The 22,251-nt window shown below is 40.0% G+C and overlaps 3 protein-coding genes across 3 annotated transcripts; all 3 read right to left on the reverse strand.

Annotated features, from left to right (window-relative positions):
- Positions 1–2,127: 2,127 nt before the first annotated feature.
- Positions 2,128–4,582, reverse strand: LOC145494833 (uncharacterized). The gene is made up of 2 exons (XM_081474408.1): positions 4,285–4,582; positions 2,128–3,512 (listed from the first exon to the last, which is right to left on the reverse strand). Exons 1-2 carry the CDS (start codon positions 4,521–4,523, stop codon positions 3,245–3,247), a joined length of 507 nt encoding a protein of 168 aa, XP_081330534.1. The 5' UTR covers positions 4,524–4,582; the 3' UTR covers positions 2,128–3,244.
- A 420-nt stretch (positions 4,583–5,002) lies between these two features.
- Positions 5,003–11,193, reverse strand: LOC145494814 (uncharacterized). Its single transcript, XM_081474387.1, has one exon. It carries the CDS (start codon positions 8,579–8,581, stop codon positions 7,748–7,750), a length of 834 nt encoding a protein of 277 aa, XP_081330513.1. The 5' UTR covers positions 8,582–11,193; the 3' UTR covers positions 5,003–7,747.
- Positions 11,188–21,966, reverse strand: LOC145494816 (failed axon connections homolog). Its single transcript, XM_081474390.1, has 2 exons — positions 20,715–21,966; positions 11,188–13,316 (listed from the first exon to the last, which is right to left on the reverse strand). Exons 1-2 carry the CDS (start codon positions 21,134–21,136, stop codon positions 12,950–12,952), a joined length of 789 nt encoding a protein of 262 aa, XP_081330516.1. The 5' UTR covers positions 21,137–21,966; the 3' UTR covers positions 11,188–12,949.
- Positions 21,967–22,251: the final 285 nt, after the last annotated feature.

The raw sequence follows: 22,251 nt of genomic DNA on the forward strand, positions 1-22,251 counted from the left end.
GAAGGTCGTGATAGGCTTTAGTATGTGCAAGAGTAGTAACAAGCATTGTTAGTATTTGAATAAACTGACGCTTTTCCTAAGCAAAGCCTCACGCTAATTCCTGACGAACCGCATATTAAGCGCCAATCTCTATTAAGCGGCCGCCTCCCATTTCCCGGAAGGTGGCCTCTTAATAGGGGTTCGGTTGTACTTGACAATAACATGAAACAGATAGACTACAAAAAAAAAATTATCTCAGTTTAGAGGGAATTAATGCAGGACTTGGTTGAAGCCGAACTCGCAAATTTCTCTCGTGACCCTAACTCAACGATATCGTACCGGATACTTAATCGCCCCTTAAAACCTAGATTGTTCCGGAAAGGTACCCATACGTGATCTCTAAAGTGCAACCCAATATCAATTATACTGATGTGGCACAAAAACAAAATAGCAAAAAGACCTTAACATATTTCAAAAAAAAAAGAAGAAGAAGAAGAAGAGGTCGGATACATATGGACCACGTTTTTTACTTGCATCACGCACACAATATTTCGTGTTTAAAATAGTTGTGTCATTTTGAACAAAATATGTTGTTCCTCGTCAAAGTAAACCCAGAGTTCTCGAGCTACATATGAGAGATGAAAGTGGTAAAGTCTAGGGACATACAAAGAGTTTATATGTCAGAATTCATCTGGGACCATCATATAGGCATTTTTGAAACAATTGTTGTAGTCGTTGGCAAAACCGTATCTGTTCTTTTGTCCAAAGAGAAATGACAGAAATTTCATTTTTTTCACGGGACTTTTTCCCTGTTAAGAATTTTCACGAGCTGACCCATCCTCCAAATTTACAAACACTAAACACACTTGGGTGATAAGGGTCCAAGACCATATCGATCATATCTACACGTCTACACCTTGATGTGGTGGGTACGAGAAAAGGGATGATCACACACAATTTAACCAGCAAACAAGAGAATTTAACCCCTTTCTGGCCTAGGAATAGCTAATCACGGCCAGTGGCGATGGGTTTCCCATCCAGCAAGTAATAGGCAGGGGCCGGACAGATATTTCAAGAAACCATTGAAAATAAGTAAGACTATAGGAATTCTAGCCAGACTAAGACACTGAAACTCTTTTAATGATTTATCGCTCGCTTATTCTGCCATATTTATCCTACGGGATTTATGTATGGGGTCGCGCAGCCAAGTCGTACATTGGCAAACTACTTGTCCTCCAAAAACGAGCTCTTCGACTGATTTATTTTACGCCCAATGATGCTCATGCTATTCCTCTTTTCATTCAATCAAAGATTTTACCTGTAAATATGATCTATTTTGACACGATCGTGAATCTCATGCATGATATTTGGGAAAAAACTAGCCCCTTCGCCTATCGATCAGAGCTCTTTTCACTAGGTCAAATGAAATTCATGGGTACAACATAAGGCATGGCGCAAAAGGAAATTATCTTCGGAAGGAAGTTAAGGCGGAAATTTTCAAACGCTCTTTTTCGAGAACTGGAGCAATATTATGGACTCAAATTTCTCCAGACTAGAGAGATTTATCTAAACAAATCTTTACGAAAAAAATCGTCGATTTTTATTTGAGACTCTTTCAGATAGGGATGACTATGTTGAAGTCGACACCCTGACTCAGATTCTTAAATTTAGTTCCTGATTAATTTCAACCCATAGTTTAGTTTTGTCTCTAGTAAACCATAGCTCCTAGTGTCAAGCAAAATATGTAAATGTACTTGTATTAAACGGTTTCGTAAATCCGTCTTGCATAACAATCGTATTTATGTATTAATGGTCTAATATAAATATAGATGTGGCCCGCCTAAATTAGCCCAGGCTACCTGCGGGTTCGCGCTGTTGCTATTGTCAAGCTTTTTTTTAACTCAATGTGTATATATTTCTGTAAAACTGTAAATATGCGAGTCATAATAAAGATAAAACTAATAATAATAATAATAATAATAATAATAATAGTAATAATAATAAATAACGTTGTTGTTGTTGTTGCTGTGTATACACTTCTATTAACATTTAAAAGAGGCTTAGTGTTCGCAGGATAACTATTATAACGTTATGAAGTTGTTACTCGAGGTTTTCGTCAAGTTAAAATAGCTACAAGAAAAAGTCCAGTGAAAGCAACTTGAAGCAAGTATTTAAAGGGGCGTTGCCTTGTCCCTGGTAACAGTGGCAGTGAACTGTAGGGAAGGCTTAGAAGAAATCATGATCCACAAATTAAGGTTGTATTTAGCACGTTCGCAAGATTGACCGGTCATAGCAGCGGAATTATGCGTGATTTTAAGATCTCCATTTTATTTCCAATTGTTTGCCACTTCCACTCATACTCTACTTAGGGTTGCAAGGGATGAGACGAGAAGTGCAGTTGAGGTTATCTCCTTCAAACAGCTTCAAATTAATAGCGACAACATTTAAATATCGTATTAGTCCGAAAAGTATATTATGAAAATGACAGGAATGCTGTTATCATGCAATCATATACGTGTCAACCTCATTCGCAGGGTCTTCTCGACTTTCAAAATGGCTGGCGTGAGAATCTGCCGACGAGCCGACACTTTGAAATTGTCGAAGAGAAGGTTGAAGATTGCCCCCTGCATGCAGCTGGCGCGCTGGAATTTGAATTGACCAGTAGGCAGGAAAAACTGCACTGTCCAACTGTCGTTACGAAATCTGACGTCAATGTATGTTAGCAGGAAAGGAAATGAGGGGGCGAGGGGGAGGGGGGACGTTTTCTCACTGGAGACGGTATTGAATATTCACGAAAAGGGATTTATAATGCCAGAAACCATATCAGATTGTAGAAGGTGGAAAACTGAATATGAAGCTTTAATTTGGGGCCAAAAATAGGTCACTCGCGTCAAGCAAACATTTTGTTCATCGTCCAAGTAAACTCAGAGTTCTCGAGCTAATTCATGATAAGAAGAAGCCAGAACAACTTGAGCATTGTCTCTATTTTTATTTGCTGCAGCGAAAAAGACTGTTATTCTGTCGTTTCGGTCGGGATAGCTCGTTTTTCACTGCTGCTCGTACTGTGACCGCAGCCACCGTATGCAAGGCCTGAGATATATAATATCATAAGAATACGAAAGCTGCATATATCACGCATCTAAACACAAAATACTCGAAGCAAGTGACGTGTTATTTTTAGAAATCCCTTAAAACACCATTACAATCGCTCTAACCATTTACTTGACAGGAAATCTTAAAACCGGTCGACTGAGCTGGATCAGTGTTACTTTTTCTTTCCCCATGGAAACCTTGGCTTAGGAATTCTTGGGATGGGTATTCTGGGTTTCGGAATACGAGGAATGGGGATTCTCGGCTTCGGAATTCGTGGAATTGGGATTCTTGGTTTCGGAATTCGTGGAATTGGGATTCTTGGCTTCGGAATTCGTGGAATCGGGATTCTTGGTTTCGGAATTCGTGGAATTGGGATTCTCGGCTTCCAGTGGCGGCTCCAAAACGGGTTTGGTCTTGGATCTTCTTGTAACTCATCGTTTCTGAAAAAGAAAACGTAGAAATTTTATCTCAGTTTTTCCGTGAACCACTTAAGCTCCTTTCACAAAGCACGTGAACAAACATAAAAAGATTTACATGATAACTAGTGAGAATTATTGATATCTTCTCCGGAGTATTTGACCCTCAAGATGCTAAAACGTAGAGCAGAATATGTGCAGATTTTGGGCCAATTATATTGCCATGTAGCCACGCTAAGGGAGTGACGATTAATAGCCGCCGCCTACACAGCTACTTCGTATTGAGCAAGCCACAGGTTGCCATGGCTACAAGCGAGAATCGCAGCAAAAATAGGGTACAGAGACACTATATTGTGATAAAATTTAAAAAGGAGCGATGTCTGCTTTAAGACGTTTCTTCTTATCTCTACTTTAAACTATTTGATGTATAAACCCGTCACGTATTCGCTTTAATCAGGATAAACGCGAAGCAATATAAAAAGGGTCTCCCTACAGAGCAATATTAAATGTTTATACTTTTGTTCATTGAAAGGATTCAGTTTTGTTAATCTTCGAAGAGTTGTAAAGTGGACGTTTTGTGCATTTACAGAAAGTTGTTCAACATTGTACAAGCATTCAAAGTAAGGTCATTAGTTATGTTCAAACGAATAGTGAAGGGAATGCGCCGCAGCGGTGACATTAGTTTGGAAGTATGAAACAGCAAAAAGAGTGAGCAAAGGATTGCTGCTGAGAAAAAAAACAAGGCAAGAGCAATAATTGCCAAAATTGCCATTGGTAAAACATAAAAATTAGTTACCCTTCAGAATCTTCTTCGTCATCCACTTCGTCTTCGTCTTCTTCATCTTCGTCTTCGAAGGCGCTCTCATCATTCAGTTCATCTTCCTGGGCGACGTAGTCACTTGTTTCATCCCTGACAGGAAAATCGTTTCCTTGCTCGTACTGAACTGCTGACTCGAATGGACCTTCCGATAAAACAGCTTGCATCAGAAGACCAAGCGAACATCCCACCACGGCGATCAGAACAAACTTGTTCATTGTGGAGTCTAGTCGGGGGCTGTCGTCCGCCAACTGTGAACTGTTGCTTTCAGCGTGGCACCTTTATACTAGAAGGACTCTGGAAAAACTCACGCCCCCAGCTAACGATATTGTTGCCTTCGGTATTTTTTTTTTTTTTTTAGACCTAAGTGGTCAACTAGTATAAATATCTTTATCTTGCACTAATAATCAATCTTATGGAGTCCTTACGTGATCGATAACATTCCTGGGCCCAATACAATTCGTATCGACGTCCGATTCGTATTGCCACGGAAATAACAAGAGGAAATTATGATTGGTGGAATAAGTAAGTTCCCTATTACGCACGGAGAGAGTTACAATGTAATTACGAGCAAATAATTGGCACAAGTTTGGAAGGTATGCCGAGTTGTACGACAAAAAGACTCATCAAACAATTAAGCTGATTATAATTGCCGTGCTTAGATAAGTTTTCAACTAAATTATCTTTACTTCCGATAAATTACGAAGGATTGCTTTTCTAAACATGACATGGCAAGAAGCTTTATTCCTGTTTGTTCCTCACGTCAAAATAATTAATGTTTCCTATTTTATACACGAAATATTGTGATGCAGCTAACAAAACGGACGCCCATATACACCATCTAAGAATTTGTTTTTTTGTTTTGTTTTGTTTTTTTTTTCTGGCCCGAGCTGAATAATTACATTTTTCTGCCGATTTTAGGCTGATAATATTCTTGTGAACATTCCTAGATTATAGCATATGACATTCCCGTTTTATTAGCCCTTGTTGGCGTTGATTTTGGAGCCAGATCACAAACAATAACGCCTGGTATGGCACACAACCTCGTGCAGAAATGATATTACCATCGCACACATGGTTTGTGCTGCTGTTGAAGTGTTGTTGTTGTTGTTTTCTTTTTTGGCTATTTTTTTTTTTTTTTAGGTTAGAGAAAAGAAAAACTTTATATACTGTTTACTTAAAAACATGCAATTGTATCGTATGTAAAAATTTTCAACACATAAAAATACATTCTTTTCAAAATTTCAGCCTGTGTGTTTTTCTTAACAATATGCTTAGAATTTCGGAAATTTCAACCTCGAAATTCTTATAACATATATTCCCATAGAAAAAAAGAGTGTATCCGACCTCTCTCTGTTTTTCTAAAATATGTCAAGGACTTTTAGCTGTTGCGTTCTTGTGCCAAATTAGTATGATAAATATTGGTTTACACTTTAGAGATAACGCATGCTTAACCTTTTTTCCCCGTAATATCCGGATCAACTTAGGTTTAAGGGGCGATTAAGTATTCACTACGATATCACGGTTGAGTTAGGGTCACGAGAGAAATTTGCGAGTTCGGCTTCAACCAAGTCCTGCATTCCCTAAAAACCTCAGATGACATTTTCCTCAGTCTATCTTTTAAGAACAGATAATTAAACAGTTATGTTGTATCTGAAGTCTTCAGTAAACATTACGTCTACCGACGACCTAATAGTCACGTATACTTTGGGAAACGATTGCTCAAGAAGACAGCTAGTTTGAAGACCGACTTTAGGGGCCGTCATACTCACCTGTTACCCGTTTAAGAATCCACTCCAATAGAGTACCCCGTTTTATTGCCAATCACCTTGTCTTGAATCAGTGCCTATCGACGACTGTTCCGAAAACGCGGAGTGCAGAGTGTTCTTCATTTTTTTAATTTTTTTTTTTTTTTCCTTAAAGTGAACTGCTAACTGAAAATCGTGAGTTGAATATATTATTTTGACTGAATGAAATATATGCGATATAACAGTCCACTTCAGGCGGTGTGAATCTTTTAATAATTATTATGTTTCGTAAATGTCTATTTCTAGTTTATCTATGTATCTAATTCTTCTTTCAATTCACTTATGATTTTTTTTTAATTTGTATTTTTTTAATCTTTCAAACTGGTTTGATTTTATTGGTCCCGGCTTTGATAACTGATTTGCAAAATCTACTTCTTGATAAGGGGTGGCGAATGGTCCTTCAAAAACTCTGGGTCTCGTAAAATTTTAGTCGAATTTCACGGATCTCGCAGTCTCGTTTTTTAGCGGTTATGTGCGTCTCGCAGTCTCGATTTTTCTACGAAGCTGTCTCGGAGTCTCAATTTTTCGCAAGGCTAAGGGTCTCTACGTCCCAATTCGTTCCTTTAACTATTTTTATAAATTACGTATTGTCTTTACGTGATATGGAATTTCAGTGAAGCAACTTACAAATTTTCTGAGATTTTTCTTTTTTGCCCCATTCAAAATTATTTGCAAAGAGAATCCAGTGGAGCATAAAGGAGTTAGTCACGATTTGGTCCACAGGTCATGCAACTCGATCACAATCAGTGTTGACCACACAAGACATGAAACTGAAGTTCAAGTGCAACTCACTAAGTGGTTTTTATTCGTGTCTTTTTCCCCTAATTGATTGAAACAGTTTTCTCTTTCATTCCATTTTAAGTGTAGCGAAAAACAAAGGATTAGCTCTGTAATTTGGCATCATTAGGGCTCTTCTGTTGATATTTGTTGAAGTCTTTTGTTCCTTCGACAATGAAATTGTATTTTTAACACAATTAAGTTGGAGTTTTTTTGTTTAACTTTTTTTTTTTTTCTTTTGTCTTCTTCAAATCAGGACACAATAAAGGTAAATTGGTTTTAAAAGATAGGAAATATGAACGTATTCAAAAATCATACTTGAAATGCAATACTCATTTGAAATACTACAAATCAACACTTCTTGGTGAATCATCACTTATTGAAAGTCGTGTTTTCTATGTAAGCTACACCTTGCCGTTATTCATTTCTTTGTTTTTCTTGTCCTGGTGAGCATTTGTTCTTGCAGTCTGCATTTGTCGTCGATGCATTAAATTTCTTCTTTAGAGGAACAAGAATTTCAAAAGCTTGTAGGGTCACAGAGTTCCAGGTCTTTCAGAAAACACACGGAAAATATCACACTTGAGCGACGTCGAGTTAGCAGAGTCATTAGCTTTTTATTTCAATGATCACGTCATGGTTCAGGATCTTATTTTACACCGAATGAGTGCAATAAAGCATGGATTTACATCAAATTAGCTTTTTCTTCGGCGCTGTTGTAGGACATTTTGACAAGATAGGCGACACTCGCATTCTCTTGAGATATCAAAATCAAAATAAAACACACTCGCGGCTGGACATTTTTATATGTCTTTGGGCGTTAATCCTCTTTGTGTAGATAAGTCGACGGATTTTTAAGATTAAAGGATTTTCTCATCTTTTGCGGTTCTGCTGTTTGAGTTAACGAAATTGGAAATTGACGTGCCATTAACAAGACTAGATCTTCGAAGCCACAATGTTATCGTCCACTGTTCCATCGACTTGTGATTGTCTCTTTCGGCAAGAACACTTAACGCCCGCTTCTTTCTCTGTGTGTACATTTCGATTTGATCTTCCAAGTCTATGATTCGATTCTCGAGATAAGCTTCCAAGTTTTCGCGTTCTTGAGCTCGTGCAAGCGTTCGCTTTACCTTGTCCTCCAAGAGTTCGATTTGCAGTTCACGAGCGTTTCGAGATCGTTGCCGCTGTTCCAAGACGTACACTCGTTCCTGCATATCTAATAATTGTTCATGTAGCTCCCTTGTGCTTGTCTCTGAACGTGTGCACCGTTCTCGAGCCCTTACCGTTTTTCCGAGCAAAGCGTGTTCTCTGTCAACGTTCGCTTTATATTTCCTCTCAGCGATTTTCGCTTGCTTTGTGAATGTCGCAATCTTCGTATCGATTTCGCGAGTGTGTTGGCCACCATGTTTCTCTTTGGGCCCGGTGTTATTTGTCTCTTCGCGAAATCGAATCAGCGCTTTCCATTTGCTTTGTAGGCTGGCGATAAGCGTTTCGATTCTGTCCCGTTGCGAGTCTCGCTTGCAGATTTGATCTTCCAATTTCGCTTTCAAGCCCATAATTCTATTGAAACTTCCTTCCACATGATGCAGGCTTTCTTTGGCCTTCTCTGCTCTTTTATCCGCTGCCTGTATCTTGCTTTTTAAAGTAGCCAATTTCTTACGAATGGCGGTAGTGCCTTGAATGTAAAACGCCATGTTGTTAGTAATAGTATTGCTTCCCGGCAGGTCGCTTGTTTTTGTTCGAGATATCTACACATATATTTTTAAAAAATCCCTTTGGCAAGATTGCCACTGTAAAGGGTTTCCCGTTGAGGATAGACAACCCTCGTGGAACTCCGAAACGTTGACTTTGAATGGTGCTGTACAATATGTACAGAAGGATTTGTCGACTTAATTGCATGAGCTGAGCTTGATGTGTATAAAGACCCCTAGATGGCATATGTCATATTAACAAGCGTCACATGACCATGAAGTAAGGGTCATTTTCGTGTGAGATTAGAAGGTCTGCTATATTTCAGTGGCGAATATTTAATACTTATTCATCTTATACAGGAAAAAAAAATGCACTGAGAGAAGGATTTTCTCTTTATCCTTGCGGTGTGGAAACATAGAAACCAGCATGTCTGAAGGATCGTCATCCGTGGCGGTCGCCTGGTCTTGTTTGTGTACATATAGCATTTCAGCATCAACATGAGTGTATTTGGAGAATAAATTCAGTCAGATCATTGGGTGTTTAGGTGTTATCTCGGTCGATAACGTCTAAGAATGATCAAAATGTAAACATGAGGAATGAGTTATCTACCTAGTCGAAGCGAGGAGCTTTTTGAGACGCGGGTTTTCCCTCGGGATCACAAAATTACAAGTTCTTTGTTGCTTGATGAGCCGGTGGTATGCAAATGTTGGGACATTAAATTCCAGAAAGACAAAAATGTCCGTTGAAATCAAATGAATAAATAAATAAACAAACTCTAGACAAATGCAATGAAAGCTGTATAGGGAAGCTGTAGCATGTTCTCCACCGGTGTCTCCTAATCCCGCCCTCGTCGATATTAAAAGTGTAAACTGAACAACTAAGTGTTGTCATTTTATATTTCTTCAATCGTCACCAAGGCTCCTGCTGTTTTTTGATATTTCAGTAGGTCCGGGAAACACTGTTTGTTGTTCGTTAAGTGTGTTGTGATACCGAATACTCGACTCAACGCACCACTCCCCTGAATTCATATCACGGCAACAGTCTGGCATTCTGCCACGAAAAAAAAGTTTCACTGTTTTCAGTGCTTATGAAAGCTGTCAAACTGTGCAATAAATTTTTAGGTGCTGTTGAATTCCCTGATTTATTTCCACTATCGGTCAGTCCAAAAATGGGCTGAAAACTTGGTCAATCGTCCGTTTTTGGCTCATTATTCACTGTCTCGATGAAAACAATCTGAGCAGATTTTTTTCTGCTTGTTATGCCACACTGGTGTTTGAGGTTCGGAGCGGGGGATACCTTTATTATTTAGCCATATAGTGATGTGCAGGTACTAAAGGGTATGGTTTTTTAGCCGCATTAGTCTAAAGGAGAATAAATTTAAAAATTGCTGGTATAAAATAGTATTTATTTTGCACTTTGGCCGGGAATTATTACGTTTCTCCGTTATTAATTTGACGCCGTTCTCCTGAGTACCTGAGGCCTTGTTTAGAGACGTGTACTAATATGATTTTAAAGGTCTGTAATAGCGCACAGAAAATCAAACATTTGGTCTAACTCTGTATAAACACTCCCTCGCCAAATGTTTCGGAAAGTACCTCTCCTCCCGCCCTACACCCTCACACACAAATCCCTTTTGGGGTTTAAGGTCATCACGTTTGGGGGCAGTTCCAAATCTTCAAGCACGTAAAAGTGTTATTTTTGGCCATCATTGGCTTGCCATGTTGTGTCTGTCACTGCTTATTAGCTAAACGTCCAGTTCATTCGGCCCCCGAGAACTTGCTTTCTTATTGTGGAAACTGTAGATACTTTTCTCGCCAGAAAGATTATTTTTGAACTACGTGTTAGGATATGATTTGCCAACGTGGTTGTTTTGATTCACAAGTGAAATGAGAATTAAGGAAAATATGATCTCAGGTGAAAGCTTTGATTTCAAGTCTCACCTCCCAAGTCAAGGCTCACGGCTGAAACTCCAGAAGTGTAGGAGCTCTTGAAAACTGCTGTTGTTTTATTATTGTAACAGCTGTTATCAGGTCTCAGAGCCATGTGCATTGTTTCTGTTGCCCACTGAAAAGGTTCAGCACGTGCTTTTCCCCTCGATCACATTGTAACACCGATCACTTATAGTTTGGGTGACAGAGGCCTTTCGTGCGCGGTTTCAGTTTTCGTTCGAATCTTCCTTTCTGTTTGTCAGCTTTGAGTTTATAATTCTGCTAAATTCATCAGTTACACCCCATTCATTCCCCTCTATAATGCTATTGTCAGGGACGGATATTTGTCATTGTGATCGTATTCACTTTGCAATGAGAAGATATTCTGGCAAATTGTTTTGTTACCGGCTGTTATTTTGTTTTGTGCCTGTTTTTTGTTTTGTTTTTTTGTACTTCAAAGACATTTTCTAAACTTAAAATCCACAGTTTCGCCACAGTTCGTCTGGATATGACCGGTGGTCTATCAGCGCTTTTGAAAAAATCGTCTGTTCTAGTGACCTTTTCTTTTGTCCATTTTCAGGACAATACATTGGTGTCCGCCTTGTACAAGCAAACTGAATATTCGGCAAGTTTCCGTGCAGTGAGCTTGAGGGGCAAAAGAAAGTACTCGCTGTTTTTTTTTTTTTTTTTTTACTCGGTTTTAATTAGTTCTTTTTTGTGAATGTGTCTGTGTTTTACCCGTGTCATCTCATTTAAACCTACATTGGGAGGGACGGGACTTCCTTCCCCTTTAATTTCTTTTCCCTTTAGTTTCAATTTTTATCTTCACAAGGTTTCTTGAAAGAAGCCTTTGTTTTCCACTTGCAAGCTAACAAAGCCGATTTTAGTGCCCGGAAGTGAATTATCTTCGTCTTGTAGAGTGAAAACGGCCTCTTGTATACTTATACACAGAACCTACGTTATACTTAAGTCCTCTCGCCGAGGATTATAATCTTTTCAGGGAAATATAACTGGGGAGAGAGAAAAGTTTAAAAAGTTAGAGTTTACAAGCACACTCAAAATCTGAGTCCCTATCTTTTGCTCGGTTTGTTAGTTGCAAGTCTTTAACTTTGCGTGTTTTATGCTCTTTTTTTACACGAGGCTGGTCCAGGGTACCGGTCAACCACTCAAATCAGATGGGCTTTTTGCTCACACGAGACTCTCTGTCTGTACCCCCTATGATGCTGATCCGATCCTTTTGGAAAAATGGATTTTCTAACAAGCTACAAAAGCTACGAAACCCTGCTGCACTAGTAATAACTTCATCGGGCTATGACGTTGATGTCGATTCCTTGTTTCACAAACTGAGCTGAAAAGACTTGCAATCTCAACGTCAAATTCAGAAAGCCCTAATGGTTTTCAAGTCTTTAAACGGTCTGGTTTCCGAATATCTCACTTCTAAATTTGTAACTCGAAATGAATCAAATTATGTTCTGAGCGACTCGGTTAACAAACTCGTTTTTCCATTTCCGAGAACTAACTACATGAAAAATAGTTTTAGTTACAGCGGCGCAACCCTTTGAAACAGTTTACCCTGTAACATTAGAGAGTTTGGTTCATTAAATCAATTTAATCGCTTTCTCTGTCATAATTTTTAAACACACGGCGTTCATGGAAATCAGGTTTATAAGTAGAATACTGTTGTAAGTTAATATAATGTTAGGATTAGATTTTTAGGTTTAGGATCTTAGACATTTTATTGGAATTAATTGTACCCGATGAATTTTTTACAGTGTATCAATAATGATTAAAGATTAAAGATGGAGGCTCGGTTTAGGAATTGTTCAGGTCCAAAGCTGGATCGGTCCCTTACAAGAACTAAGCCTGATTCGTAACTTGGCATAAGCGCGGTACAGCATTGATCCAGTTAATCACCGCTTCGTTTTTGTATAACAGTCTCCAAGACAATTAGAAAAATAACCTCAACTTCCTCACAACTAGATCATCCACTCTATAGTAACCGACGTTCAGTAAATTGGGAACCGCGGAGAGAAAAGCATAGAGCGCTGCAGCAACAACAACAACAACAACAGAAAACAACAACAAACAGCAACTACTACAAGAACTTATATTTCACCCCAGAGTTATAAAAATTACAATTTCATAGAGTAGAAACGGAAAACAAAAGGGGTGCTATTCTACATGTTTAGGTCAGGGACACAAAACAAAGAAATACAGACATGCACAGAAAAAAGGGAAGTAAACAAAGTTAAGCTAATTACCAGTAGACTGAAATTCGCTGCTACCCAACTAACTGAATGTCTGGAACAGGCTATCCCGTCTCTTCTTAGGAGGAAAAGCCTGAGGGTGGAAAGTCTAAGACAGCATGTGGTTATGGTCTTAACCAGATTTATGTTTCTTTGAAATAATTTCATCCCAATCTGGATAATACAGTTCCTTCATTCACTTGGCGTGTTCGTCAAGATTCTTTGCCTTAGACTTGGTGAGTAATGCAAAAGGACTTTCGGGACAATCCCAGGCGATCGCAGCGATAAAAGCAAACAGTGCTGCATCTGCTAGACAAGGCTTCTCTCCAAACAGGAATTTCTTGTGGCCCAAAATTTCTGAAACCGCAAGCAAATCTTTCTCTCCTATTCCATACACATCAGGCTCCGAGTGTCGACCAACGCCATGCGCCCACAGATCCTTTTTGCATTTTCTTTGCCACATGTAAAATACCAGATGTTTTACTGGAAAGACAAGATGGCCGAACCACCTCTCTCGGAGGACTGGTGCATAGTCAGAACACCAACGGAAGTATACCATGGTCCTGTCGACGGGCGTAACAATCAAAAAGAATATGGGATGAGTTAATCGTCCTCAAATTCTAAACTGGGGACTACTTATCCTGCAAGTTGTCTTTTCCAGATGTTTTGGAACTTGAACAAATATTTACTTTTCATTTAAAGATGACTATTTTATAATACATAGAAAAAGGCGAAATGTTCAAACGTTCACGATTTACGATTTATTCCCGGAAAATTGCCAGATGGACCTGACACTTCCTGGAGGTAAATCGTCTTTTGCTAACCTTCAGAAATTAAGGAAGATTTTTCCGATATCTTCCAAAAATGAAAACGAGAAGTTTGCTGAAGTTGGTAGTAGAATTGTATCATTCTAAGGCGGCCCTCCTGAGGCGGCCATAGAAGTTAACATACTTTCTCGATTAAAAGCTGGGGCCCGAATAAATGCCGGTGTCCCAGTTAGATTCCTAAATAGTTAAGACCCTCGAGGAATTTATAATCAAGACATAATAAACTTTAGGTATAAGTATAAGATATTTTGCTCTCAAAAATACCGAATGAAAACTCGAATAACCTCCCGGCTCGAATAAACTGCAAAAGTCAAATAAATCCCTGGCCCTGATCCCGAGTTTGAAATAAACGCCGGGGGCGTTTAATCGAGAAAATGCGGTACAATCAATTTGAACGACCGTAATGACCGAAATAAGTTGTTGAGAGCTTAACAGTATCTAAAAGTTCGTTGTTGGAAGAGATCATTTGCAAAATTTGATATGATTTCTATCTATGAACCCAGTCCATGGATCACCCTTGTTGACCTAGTCTCTGGACCACAGTTCAACGACCATCCCGCTGGATCCATTCCATAGACTGCCTATGTAAATCCAGTTCACGGACACACTCTGTGGACCCAGTCCCTGGACCACAGTGATGACAGTTCAAGGACCATCCCACTGGATCCATTTCATAGACTGCCTATGTGAACCTAGTTCAGGGACCAACACTGCAGACCCAGTCCATGGGCCACCCCTGTTGACCCAGTCCATCGACCACCCCCGTGGATCAATTCCATCGACGACCCGTGAGGACCTATAGTCGATAAACCACTTTGTCCGACCCATAGAACACCTAAAGTTTATCTATGATTTCCGAAGGGAAATTTTACCTGTCAGTGTGAAGGGTGGACCGTGGACTGTGGCAAGGGTATAAGTACATGTAAGCAATAATTGTAGATGATCAAATGATTTTGAGTGCAATTTGGAATAAATAAGCACAAGTAAATTTTCAAAGACGTCGAAGTCTTTGAAAAAGTTAAAAGTGTATTTTTTTATCCCAAATTGCGCGCGAAAAATCACTTGATTGCTTGTTAGCAATACACAATGTACATGCAATTTAATTCCAACTCTCTGCACTCAATTTCAACATTTTGTACTGTTGGTGATAATTGACGTGCTCTCGGCCAATTAGTCTGCGGTCGGTATATTATTTTAAGCGAAATAAGTCTTTGTCCTTAATGAACTTAATCGTTCCTATTCTATGTGGTGGCTGGTGGCTATCTTACTTGTTCAGTTCATGTACTTTGGATAAGTTACGTCATGTTTCAAAGAAAAGATGCAGGTCTTCTGCTTGTACCAGGGCGTCAGGGAAAAAATGAGCAACAAAAAGGAAGGGGTTGTGACTCAAAACGAAGACTGATCAAACCGAGATTTCAACTCAATAATAAACCTCAACATAAACCATGTTCCACCTCATCACTCTACTCGAGGCCGCGAAAGTGAAGAGGTTGGCGACCCACCCTCCCACCCAATGAGCAGGTCGGGCTTGATCTAGCTGTCCACCCCCAAATCGTTTATTCACTCCTCAGTATCGGCTCCTCGTAACTCTCCTCTTCACAATCTTTACTAAATCCATAAATATCCGTATCCGTATAATACTAAAACGAAAAATAATACTGTAACACAACACTGTAATAGCTTGCGTCCCTCCAATTAACAGCCACTATCGTGTAGCTTGGCCGGAAGCCCCAGTTAGCTCTTAAGAGTCTCGGCTTGATTCCCTTAGCCGGATTTCAAAATTCCACTCAGAGTTTTCCTAATTCCAGAAAATTTATCATTGGATGAGACGATCTTTCTTTTAAGTCCCACCATACGTGCAATGAAGAGCTTCGAATAGGGATTTCACCTACACAGTAGTTAAATGATAACGACAAAAACTAGGAAGTCTAATTGTACCGGGGCTCCAGACCAAGAGGGAGCGACTTCAAAGCGTCTGATTGCGGAACGTCTAGTGGCTACCGAGATATGCGGTATACCAACAGGAGTTACTCACCCTGATCGCTACTCTAGTTCTAACTGAAGAAAATCACAACACCAGACACAGGTACAAATTCGCCATACCGGCGAGCCTCTCAAGAATATATCAGTACAAAAAAAAAATCACCACGCAGAAAAGCCCGTTAGGCATTATCAGAACAAAGAATTCGCCAAGCAGGCAGGCCACCCAGTAATTATCAATTCAAAGTTACTACGCTGGCACGCCTCTGATACAAAATTAGCCACGCAGACAAACCACACAGGCGTTATCAGTTTAAAAGCCACGCCGGCGAGCTACACAAATATTATCAGTTCAAAGGCACTTAAGGTGGTATGGTACACTCAAATGGACCAAAGAGTTTGTTTAAATATGGTGAAGAAAGATCAATTGTGTGCTATTGCACTCAAGAAGAGAAATGAAATTTCTAGAGCTTTACTCAAAATGGTTGCTATGGAAACCAGCCACAGCCTTTTGAAGTAGTGTTTTATAGTATTGACGTCAACACTTCCTGCTCTTTTACAAAACAAGATTTGACTGTCAAATAAGCATATCGTGTAAGTTTCTGTTTTGTTCTGTGCAATGAACCTAAGTTTTGACGGTTAACTCTTATTTTCAGGGCTTTTTTACAGGCTTTATTTGGAAATAACCTTATTTTTACCACACCCAGTGGACAAATCATCTCATGTCACGTGACAGACGTTAAAATGTTACGATTTTTTTGGTTTAAAACATCACGACACTATTGGTCTTTGATGAGCCCAAGTTTCGGGAATTCTCCCTTTAAGTAGAAATGTTGGCGCGAAGTCAGTCGGTACAAAAGTAAACTTTTGAGAAAAATGCACTTTAAGTTTCTTACGCGAAGTATTAAGCATTTAACGAGCCACAAATAGCAGGGGGGTGCAGACTGGATCTCGGGGGAGGGGGTGGAATGGTTGTTCTATTTTGAAAAAGTTACCGCAGTTGTGGGAAATATTCCTTTTCATAAGGGAAATGAATGAGCCTGTGATGGCAAAGCTTTTTACAACTAATCATACCAATCGAATTGTTCATGTCTTTGAAGTTTTTTCTAAATAGTTTCGTTCATATTTGTTAAAACTAAACTATATTTTTGGTCACGTTCCTATAGCAAACAGTGGTTGCCATGGCCGTTACTACGTGAAAAAACTTATACCACTGTGTACTTTCCTTAAATTTCACACTCATCTCGAAGAAAATTCGGCAAGATCGTTTCAGAGTTTTTTTGACAAGTCCTCAAGGGTGTTAAGTCTGGTATTTCCAAGAAATTGAGTTTTTCATGAACATCGCCATATATAAGGGTACCATATCCCCTTAACGCCGGCAAAACCTCGCAGGCAATAACAAGAAAACATGCCACACAGGCAAGCTACACAGGATCTATCAGTTCAAAAGCCTACAACTATAACAGGGCAACCACGATGCAGTGAGCCACAACACAGTGAACCACAACACTGTGAACTACAACACAGTGAAGTACAACAGGGCCCGGGGGTACTCCTAGAATTTTTTCTTTTTTTGGGGGGGGGGAGGGGGAGGTGTGGCCCGTTTCCCAAAACCCTTACCCTTATGACCAAATCTGCAATTTTCCCTACCCTATTTATAAACCTGACCAAAAATTCGATACCCTGTTTAGGGACTGTGCATTATGGGGGGGCATAAAAGAGAATGACAACAAGAGAGAGGGGGAAATTTAATATGTGTGGGAATGCCTTGTTTGAAAGAAGACCATGTTCGTACTTCCTTGAGTACCTTAAGTTTTCCTGCACTCCAACGTGCGACGGATGCCTTAATGAAGGTTGGACAAGAGGCGTCAGTACCGTAGTACCTGTCTTTATTTCCTCTCAAAACAAACGTCGAAAACTCACAGTTCACAATGGGCTCAAGCTCAAAAGGTACATATCGACCGCACGGCCTCGGTAGAGGAACAAAGTCACAACAACTTGAATAGAACTCTTCGCTTCCATCAAAGGCATACGTGTGTGAATGTATACGAAAGAGTGAGGTTTTCTGAAAATTACTAAAAGGTATTAAGTTCCAAATGCTTCTTTGAATAGCAAAGGCGAAATGTTAACTTACCGAACTGTTTGCTTCGAGCTAAACGAACAGCACAATAACAACTTTTGACAAACTCCTGCGATTCAAAAAACTCGCTTACTTGAACACATGGTGACTAAAGTCCAATGGTCACATCACATGACCGACAAAAAATCTCCCAAGAGGAGTCGGGAGTGACAAGAGGTGTCTCAGTCCAACGTTCTCCAGTTCCAACCCTAGATGCCACTTCGCCTGGAAAGTATTTACCATTCACTAAGGCAACGTCCACTGGAGACCAGATCGACAAGTTTCTCCTAATTGTCCAGATAAAGGGATTGTTCAACGAGGGAAAATTGCCCTCTTCATTTGAAGTGATCATGTACCGGAGGAAGAACTCCAACAAGTAAACTAGGTATGAGGGAATCAATGGGGGAGACTTTTTCAAGGGGGAGGGGGGGGGGGAGAGGTTTAGCCTTAATATTTTCATTATGTGAGCGGGGGGGGGGAGGGTTGAAATTAATTTTTGCTTAATGGGAAGGGGGTGTGATAGACTACGAGTAGTCCCTCTTTCGCTTAGTCCGTCGTGCGTGACGCGAAAGAAAACCGCGAGAAAAAAATGGCCGCGCGAAATCCTGGAGGCGAGGAGCACGCGAAAGGAGGGACTACCGCCTAAGCTCAAGAGTTTGAATTATGCGTTGCTCTCACAACGCAAAAATATGATTGGCTTATGTTAGGAGCGTTGACAACGTGTTGTCAACATTCGAGATACCTGTGACGTCTTGCAGGAATGTTTTGGAACCGGAGCAAATCGAAGCGGTACCAGAGCAAATCGAAGCGTTGGAATCGCGCTTCGCAAGCCGTGATGTTCTTGCGAATCTGCCAACAGGCGCTTTGGAAAGATTTAAATTTATCCAGTGTTTTGTTTGGCAAAGCTTTCTGCCTCCACCCCGACTGCGAGCGTGTTAGTGATTTCGCCGCTCAACAGCATCGTCTAAGTCAGCGAATATAAATTCACTGAGCTTGGCCTTTCTGCCGTCCATTTGAAAGATTGAACCGGACTCTCACTTGACACCGGACATTCACCTGAAATTGGATGATCTCCTATGTATAATGTATAATGTATAATGTAAATTCTCGGTTGAAACTCTGTTTCAACCAAGAACTCTGCAATAACTTTTAAACTCTGCAATAGCTTTTAGACGCAGCGAAAATCGTTACAACAGGCCTCATTCACCGTCTTCTTTTTAAAACTTCTTTGACAGTTTCGCTGAACGAGCACTGAACGAAGATATACTTCTCACGGCATATGTTTTTGCCTGGCTACTTGAAGAGTAGAGTAGAGCGATTTTATTCAGATTTCCCAGGGCTATTGATAACAGGCGATAATAAGAGGACGTCAAGATGAGAAACCCTACACCAAAAAATCACTCGGCCGTGAAAGGGCAAACTCTTGGGCTTAGGCGGTAGTCCCTCCTTTCGCGCGCTCCTAGCCCCCAGGATTTCGCGCGGCCATTTTTTTCTCGCGAATTTCTTTCGCGTCACGCACGACGGACTAAGCGAAAGACGGACTACTCGTAGTCTAGGGGTGTGACTTAGTGTTGGGGCATACTTCACCCATTTCCCAGCCTCCCCGCCCTCCAGGTAATTATTGCACAGTCCCTTATGACAGTTGCGGCTGACACAGTTGCCCTAAACATAGGTTTTGAAGGGCTTTTGCTTATGGTCTTATCGATAATGATGAAAAAGTGCCAGTTCTTTTAAACAACATACCCAATTCAAGACTACAGTGCAAAAACCATACCCTATTTATTACCAAAACGGCTGAAAACCATACCCTTTGGGGCCGCACGCACCTAACCACGATAAGTGAACCACAACACAGTGAGCCACAACTTACAATGAAAAAGGAAACAATGTTATTGTTTAGAACTCCGGCAGAAATGTCCCAATAATAAGGAAGTACGAATGTTTCTATTGCTTATTATGTTAAATTTGTACTTGCTGCCATATGAGATTGTTATTTCAAGCGTGTTCGACCAGGGAAATAGGCCAGAGGTCACACCAGACGTTCTCTCAGCAGATTACGTGCTCTAAAGTGGTACTATGACGAAAATCGCATCTTTCTTATCAAAACGAGTTTTAAACGTAAACAAGTAATCTGTATGAGAAGAAAAATGCTGTTTACTATTTTCAAATATCTCGTTTCGTTCCAGAAATATTCCAGTTCTTAAAATATGCAAATTAGTCAAGTGATGACGTCATACACTCAACCAAATTTGATCAAATATGATGAAGAAAGATATCTCAGCCAATTTGTATCAGAAATGTTTGATTCTTTGCAGCAGTAAAATTCTGCTAAATGTGTTCCACAATACGGGCTTAACAGTTTTGTTTCCATGGCAACGTACTGGGTTCCTGACTTCCCCAATATTAGAATCAAACCAAGTGAAGCGTACGCCTCAAGGTTACATTAATGAATTGGTTATTTGAATATTAAACCCGCTAGTCGTTTCAAGAATGCAATAATGAATTGATTATTGGAAAACTGAACCCACTAGTCGTTCCAAGAATACGGCTAATGGGTTTAATGTTAAAAAAGAGTCAATTTAATATTGATTTTGGAACTCACAAGCGATCTACAGCGATATTGATATATCAATTAACAATGCAAATTGATTTTGCATAGTTCTTTACCCATGAAGTACTGTGCACATGTGCATAACACATTCAGTTTTTTTAGAACTCATTGCTCAGTATCAGTAGTAAAAATCAAAACAGGTCGAGTGTTCCACCAAAATAAGCTTGATGATTATTCGTAAATTATGATTGCTGTAAAAATTTGCGCTGTGTCACGCGCGAGTTGGCTTAAAAGCTGGTTCATTCTGTGTTTTACAAACCAAGCTAAAATTTTCCCATGGACCAGGTCCACGAAATGGATCATGTTTTGACCCCCTATCTCTTGTGTTGTGTGACAGTCATGCACTAAAGTCTTTACAACAACTATCACAAAACCCACAGCATAATAACCAGGAAAACGACCAATGTAAAAACTTAACACCTACCAATAAGTGTTTTCCTCCAACATGGTTCGTACACTGTGAGCTATGGCTTTCTCTTTGGCGCTCAAATGAGAATCAATATCCACTTGGAATTCTTTGTTTAGAAACTGAATGCAGAAATTTGAGTCAGCAACTTCTTGTCCATTGAGCTCGATCCATGGCATTTTCCCTTTTCTGGAAAACATTAAACCATATTCATTTTCGTACGGGATCTTTGTCATGCGAAGGAAAGTTTCCAACTTTAAGCACGGAGGACTTGCACTCACCACCACATCGTACGGCGCAAACTGATGTAGGACAACTGTTCCTAAATTGGTGGACTTCTCGCACTTTTGTCCCTTTGGAAGTCGCTTCAAGAGAAGATAAATGACAACAAATGCAAGTGCAGCGATGCCAACATATGGAACAGACGCTGAAATCTCCATGGTTGTTACTTTTCCGGAAGGCCGAAGTGCGCGTGAAGAGTCCCACGTCCTTGTCACGCAGCCACAGAATCATTACAGTAATTTGCATCTGCCGAGTGTCGATATCGATGTCACTAATCAAGCATGACTTAGAGTATTAAGAAATGACTTTGATGAAAGACCGTACACCGGAATCAAGAGAGCGGCGGAAATCGAGTCTAACTAGCATGAGTGCACGAGACTAGGGTCGGGTTCTATTGGGATTAACCGTTTTAATCGCAACCGCTTTGGGATGATACGGTTGACGTTTCTCAATGGAACACTTTTCCAACCCTTTTCGGTTGAAACGAGGTAACTCCTGGGAATGCTCTTTCCACCGTTTCAACCTACTTTGAGGCCGGTATAGCAAGTCGATCAACCAAACCAACCGAAAACGATTTTTTTTCCAATAGAACACGAAAAGAACCCACCCAACAAGAAATATAGTTGATCCTCATAGAACACGACCGAGGGGTAATCAGGGAAATGGGTTTAATTGGTGCTCTAGCCGCTGTAAGCTTGCAATGATTGGCTTTGTATGTGTTATATCTTCAGACTCTCGATTGCAGACCTGTACCGTGCAGAGATCAAGACGGGAACTTGGAAGAAGATGTCTAACAGTTCAGACAAGTGAACAGGTCATACAAACTTCATCAAGAAAGCCGGGTCTGGATCTAAAGATGCTGATCGATTCTTTCGTACACTTATCTTCCATTTTGAGGACGTTGTAGCATTGTTTTTCTTATTTTGATTAGTTTGAGTCATCTTTGGAAAACTCGAAAATTCCAAGATGTGGTGGCTGTTTATTGTATATATATATATTAGCTTACACAAATTTGACGTCATCGTCTTATTTTGGTTACCTTGAAGGCAACATTTTAAGCCCTCTAAGTTAAATTAACAGTTCTAAAATATTTTTGAGGTTCCGGCCGGATCGGTAGAATATTCGCGAATATTTTTGAACTTCCGAAGGGAGATTCCCCATTTGTTGAAGAGATAAGAAAAAAAAAAAATAAAAAAGTTCTGTCCAAAGAGGAATAACTAGAGTTACGTAACAATCCTAGGGGAGCACAGCGATGAAAGCAAAATATCGCTGC

Source organism: Orbicella franksi, chromosome 8 (assembly GCF_964199315.1).
Source record: "Orbicella franksi chromosome 8, jaOrbFran1.1, whole genome shotgun sequence".
Lineage (NCBI taxonomy): Eukaryota > Metazoa > Cnidaria > Anthozoa > Scleractinia > Merulinidae > Orbicella > Orbicella franksi.